This window comes from Microtus ochrogaster, linkage group LG7_11 (assembly GCF_000317375.1).
Source record: "Microtus ochrogaster isolate Prairie Vole_2 linkage group LG7_11, MicOch1.0, whole genome shotgun sequence".
Lineage (NCBI taxonomy): Eukaryota > Metazoa > Chordata > Mammalia > Rodentia > Cricetidae > Microtus > Microtus ochrogaster.
In genome coordinates, this window is record NC_022032.1 from 18,707,454 (window position 1) to 18,713,621 (window position 6,168).

Sequence of the window (6,168 nt, forward strand, 5' to 3'; positions counted from 1 at the left end):
AGATTATAACAAGATTGTTGTATTTGGCCAAGTTGGCAGTACTCTAAAATGGATCTAAAAGATATGGTAGAATTTAAGAAAGAAACTATACATGTTATCAAATACTATTGGACTGAAATATCTAGCCTACTTCTGCACTAATGATACAGAAGAGTTATTATTTATATCAGAAAGAAGATGGGTTGAAAACCAAGATGATGTTCCAAGAATGAAACTTGATTCGTCACTCTGAAGCTGAATTATCAAACATGGGCTTGCTTTGGGCTATGAAAAATAAAATCTTTTGCTAGAGCAAGCAGGCAGTACACTGCCCTTGGTTCCAAAGGAGTTAAAGAGAGGGTGGTAGGAGCCCTGCAACACTCAGGAGCCATCATTTCTTATCTGTTTCTTCTCCACTCATCCCTTCCATTCCACCCCCTAGAAGTTGCTACAGAGGATCGATCTGTGATCCGGAGTCTCCTCTGAAGATTAACCCTCTCTTTTCTTCAACACCAACTGGAAAAACCCCAGGGAGGAACTCTGGCTTCACCCCCTTAAACAGAAAAAGCAGGTCACACTGTAGCATATGTGTATCTGTGCGTGCACACACACCTGTACACACATACTAAATAAAAAGTAAATAAATTGTTTAAAAACGTAAAACTTATAAGCCAAGAGTTAAATGTATTATGGTATAAGTTAAAAGAAAGCCACTTTCTATAAGTGAAGCCAATTAAACTTTCCCATATCATTTGGAATGAGACTTTGTAATTAGTCCCAATTTCTACATAGTGAAGTTGGTCATTTCAGGGAATCTTTGTGTATTGTTTTATGCAGGTCATAAGTGCCACAGAAGAGAGAAGCTCACCAATATGCCAAGCCTTCATTTTCCATACAAGCAGAGGGGTACAGACTTTTTGGGAAAGACTGACACTCAGCTAGCTCACTCCAGTTGCTTTATTCAAACATACACAAGGCTAGCGGGGGCTGGGAAAGGTTCCAGCTATCAAAATCATCTTGCTCTTGCTGCCTATGAGAGCAGACAGCCCCCACACACCTCAGTCCCTTCATGCCCTTGCTACCCATGAGAGCAGACAGCCCACACAAACCTCAGTCCCTTTTGATAATGGCTCTCCGGGTTTGCCAGGAGTGTTTTAGGACCAAGGTCAGTACAGCTGCAAGCTCTCACCAAGTGCAGATTCTCCAGAGTCAACATTTCTTCAAGGTTCAAATGGTCTCAGAACAAATTCTCAGCCTCTGCTGATGAACCCAAACATAACAAAGGCTTTGCTGAAACATTTCATTCAAAGTCATACACCAAGGCTTTACTATACAGTTCACTACAAGTGTGTATCTCCCTCTTTGTTTTTGTTTTGTTTTTCTCATCAGCTTAGGGCTTGAATCCTGTGTACTGGGGCTCCCTGGAGAGTCTAAGGATCTATTTGGTAATGTTTCCCTGTTTGACCCGTGCTGTGGTGCATTGCTTGCCAAATGCCGTTTGTTACACTGTTCTCTATGGTACTGATTCATGGATACATATTCTATCCTTCCCACTTCTTGCTTCTATTTGCTAGGTCATGGAAAATTGGAAACAAAACAAGCCACACAACTGATCCTGTTAAACAATATTTATTAAAAAGAAGTGTCTAAAAAGTCATTGCCTGAGAAATAGCAGTATTATATACAAGATTAAAGTCTAAGGAATGTAATTCAATTATCAACTTTGCAAGGATATTCCACAGGGCTGAGTTTATTAGATGTCTCATCCTGAACCAAGTGTTATTACGGTGTTACTAAATATAAAAGAACAGATTCTTTCTTCCTCTGAAAGTGGAAGAAATACAAGAAATACTAAAAGGTTCTAATCCATCAAACCAGAGTTCTGAGTTTCAAAAAGCCAAATCAGGAGAAAGTATATCAAAAAGAGAATGAGGGGGCTCCAGTGTAGACATTTTATTTATGTCTACATCCACAATTAGTAGTAGAACTTGGGCAGAAATTTACTGTCCCATTCATTCTATACTCCTACTCTTAATAGAATGCATGGGGCATAAACAGAGAATTTCCATGGCTACTTGAACTTCGAAGGCCACTAGCTGAGCTTCTGAGGTACCGTGAGAGGTTGGAAGTTGTGGAGAGGAATCTTTTCCAGTAGCATGATGTAAAAGGTGATTGTGACTCCACCAAGAACAGAGAGAAGACCTTGCACACAGTCAGCAAGGTGACTGTCACTTGTGCCAGGCGTGTAAGGGACCTGCTTTTTATGATAAAATCGGCAAGAGTTATGACAACTGCCTATCTCATAACTAATGAGATAAATCTTAAGGCCATGATGCTGAAGAGCTTGGTTACCCACATTTTCAAATGATATCATATGGGTTTCAGAGTCAACAAGAACTTCTTAATTCTGAAATTTCATTTAAATGGCATCTTTTGAATATAGCAATGAGATTGAATAGGCTGATGGTTCTGTCTGCTATAATTTTTATTATATGCTTATTTTGGTGCTAGCTCAGCTGAGAATATCTTTGAGACCAAGGGCAGGTGTGACATGGCATCTATGTTGGAAATAAACATACAAAACTCACTGTGACCAACTGGGTCCAAGAGCAGTGGGGGCAAGAAAAAACATTATGTCAGTGGACTCAAGAGTTTTCAGCTCCCAATATAAAAACTGCAAATACCGTGTTTCTTATGGAATGATCTTCATCATAAGGTCACAGCCCAAGGACAAAGTTAGGGCTTTTCATGTCTCCTCTTCAGTTTGATCCAGATACCATTATTTGGCCTAAGAATTAAATCTCCAGACAGGCCCAGTTCTTCCCTCTTCTGGGTGGATTCTACCCAAAAGTGTCTCAGGACACAGGCAAGAATCGTCTTTTCCTCCATCACAGCAAACTTTTGACCTGTAAGTAAATGTGAAAACCATCACTTGGATTATAGACACAGCTCAAGTGTGAGATGCAAGAAACCATGGTACAGTCATCATTTTATATTCACGTAGGCCAGAGAGCATGATCCCTGAGATGATGGCTAAAACTGAGGAGTTTGGGTGTCCCTTTGCTCCCCCGTGAATCGGATTAGCTGGGGCAGCCAGATGTTGTAGGAAGAGAGCCACTTGTTGGTTCTAGGCTGATTAGCCTTGAAATAACCACACAAAAACTATAAATTAAATCCCTGCTTGGCCCATTAGCTCTACCTTCTTAGTGACTAACTCTTACATTATTAATTTAACCAATTTTTATTAATCTGTGTACGGCCACGTGGCTGTGGCTTACTGGCTAAAGTTCCAGCATCTATGTCTGGCCGGGCTACATGGCTTTTCTCTGACTCCACCCTTCATTATCCCAGCATTCAGTTTAGTTTTCCCTGCCTATCTAAGTTCTGCCCTATAACAGACCAAGGTAGTCTGTTGATCGCATCAGCCAGGCAATCTTACTTTTGCAGTACCACAAACTCTCTGATCTATAGATTCTGTATCTATGTAGTCAAATGACCATGGGTTAAAATATTTTTTTAAAGATTTATTTATTTATTATGTGTACAGTGTTCTGTTTGCATGTATGCCTCTGCTCTCCTCCCCTTCTCTCCCCTCCCACTCAATCCTCTCCCATGGTCCCCATGCTCCCCATTTACTAAGGGGATCGAGATTGTTTTTTATTGTCTCCTTCATTTATTCTCTCTAGAGTAACCAGATGTGGTTCAGATCCACATATTTAGATCTAGTTCATTTCATTAATATTTGCATTAATATAAGTAATAAAGAGCTACAAAAGGCTAAAGCTGCATTGTTTATGATGCACGTGATACGCATTTGTACATTCTTGACCGGCAGTCAGACAACGCCCTTTGTCTGGGCATTGTAATTCGTTCAAACAAAAAAAAAAAAAGCCTAACAAAAAACTTTTTTTTCTACCATAATAACCAAACTCAATCTCCAGTGTTTTAGAACTCTAGAGGTAGCAAAACAGCTCATCAGTAACTGAAGGCTCTTGCTGTCAAGCCCGATGACCTGATTTTGATCCCTGAGACCCACATGGTGGAAGTCGAGAACCAACTTCTGAAAGACATCCTCTGACATCCACACTCTTGCGGTGGCATGCCACACACACACACACACACACACACACACACACACACACACACACACACACTTAACAATTAAATACCTACCACAAACTTGATTATACTCTCTGTTATAGGAAGAATTGTTTCTAAATTTAAAATTCTGACGTAGAAATCCTGACTCCCAGCAACATATTCCCCCTTCTCTCTCTCTCTCTCTCTCTCTCTCTCTCTCCCCCCCGCTCTCTTTCTCTTTCTCTCTCACTCTTTTCTTTACTCCCTCTCTCATTTGTTTATTTGAGACAGGGTGTCACTATGTATCCCTACCTGGCCTTGAACTCACAGAGATTCTTACCTGCTTCTGCCTCCTGAATCTAAGCGCCTACACCAGGCAACTCCCGACATTTTATACTATGCATGTCCCTAGATGGGGTCTTTAAATAAAAATTAACAATGCCTAGTTACACTTAAATGAACTAAAGGAGGTCATTAAGGTTGGTCTCAATACGAAGCAAGACAATGGTATTTAACACACAAGCACACAAAGAGAAAAGATCAAGTGAAGATGCACAAAGAGAAAGCTGCCACATGTAAACCAAAGCGAGAAACCTTGGAAGACCGACTCACGCCTTCCCCTGCTGCACGGTGAAACCACTGCGCGGTAGAAGGTGTCAATCATTCCAAGCCATCTATGCTGTATTCTGTCTCAGCGATCTACTCTTTCTGCCTTCCCACCACTGGATCACACGTGCACACTACACCCTGCTTTCCATGCACTTAGGGACAGACTTGGGTTCTCGCGCTTACACAAGACCTACTGAGCTGCCTTCCCAGCCCCTAACAATGGCATTTTAAAACCATAGAACAAAGTGGAAGAAAACAGAGCCTGTCTTAGTCCACTGCCTCAGAGATTCTTGTGGGAATCAATCACGCGGGCCTGAAAGATCCAACCCACTCGTATGGATACAAACCAATACAGTTTCGAGGTCCAGCAGAAAAGGGCACGTAGGCATAGGGATGGCGTCCTTGGGAATTCTCGGGAAAGAACCGCTCTGGCTGGAATTCCTCAGGGTCCGGGAAGTATTTGGGGTCTCGGTGCAAGGCATATGGAATGATGACTGCTTCTGTGCCTTTTGCCACTCTGAAACCAGCTGTCAAGAGAGAGCGACCCGTCAGGATGATCTACCAGATAGATACAGGAATATTTCCTCTGCTCCCCTCACACTCCAATACCCACCGACTTCACAGTCTTCACTAAGACTCCGGGCAAATAAAGGGACAGAGGGGAAAACCCGAAGAGTCTCCTTAATGACGCAATCCAGATATCTAAGGTTCTTCAGGTCTTCCAAGGTGACAGGGCGAAGGGACCTACCTGGTAAAAAAAAAAATGTCCAAAATGAAAACAAGCTAGGCTTAGGGAGGAGAGACATCAAGAGCAATATGGGACCACGACACAGGAAGTCAAATGTTCACAAAAAAAGCAGAACTTTCCCCTCTTCCTTTCTTCCTTCCTTCCTTCCTTCCTTCCTTCCTTCCTTCCTTCCTTCCTTCTTCCTTCCTTCCTTCCTTTTTTTTCTTTTGAGACAGTGTTTCTCTGTAGCTTTGGAGCTTGTCCTGGAACTAGCTCTTGTAGACCAGGCTGGCCTCGAACTCACAGAGATCTATCTGCCTCTGCCTCCTGAGTGCTAGGATTAAAGGCGTGCGCCACCACCACCGCCTTAAAGCAGAATTTCGAATATCACGGATAATAAAAGAAAATGAAGGATTTGGTTAAGTAACAGAGACCAGATAAGACAAGACCATATCTCATTTTAATATGTTAATAGAGTCACAAAGACAAATGTTAATAGAGTCACATTACAAAGACAATGGTTGTGTATTATTCCATTTATAAAAACAGAAAGCAAAAGAGTGACTTCCAGGGGCAGGGTTAAGGGGAAGAAAAATGAGCAATTGAAGTACAGGTTTCCTTTGGGGTGCTGAAAATACTTTAGAGATGATAGAGCTTGTTGTGTAGTAGAAACAAATCCTCCTACAGCATCCCTCTGCACCGCTCTCACCATGTCAGGTGCAGTCACGTGCCTGCTGCATCCTGCATCACTGCTCTCACCATGTCAGGTGCAG

General features: G+C 42.0%; 1 protein-coding gene across 1 annotated transcript in view; it reads right to left on the bottom strand.

The window, feature by feature from the left end:
* Nucleotides 1–1,598: 1,598 nt before the first annotated feature.
* The window catches only part of LOC101980080 (cytochrome P450 4V2), a 21,200-nt gene continuing 16,630 nt past the window's right edge, over nt 1,599–6,168 (bottom strand). The window contains exons 9-11 of the mRNA XM_005362564.3: nt 5,282–5,416; nt 5,016–5,195; nt 1,599–2,885 (exon numbers count right to left, since the gene is read on the bottom strand). Coding sequence (XP_005362621.1) covers nt 2,716–2,885; nt 5,016–5,195; nt 5,282–5,416 — 485 coding nt within the window. The 3' untranslated portion in view covers nt 1,599–2,715. The remainder of the gene's footprint in view (nt 2,886–5,015; nt 5,196–5,281; nt 5,417–6,168) is intronic.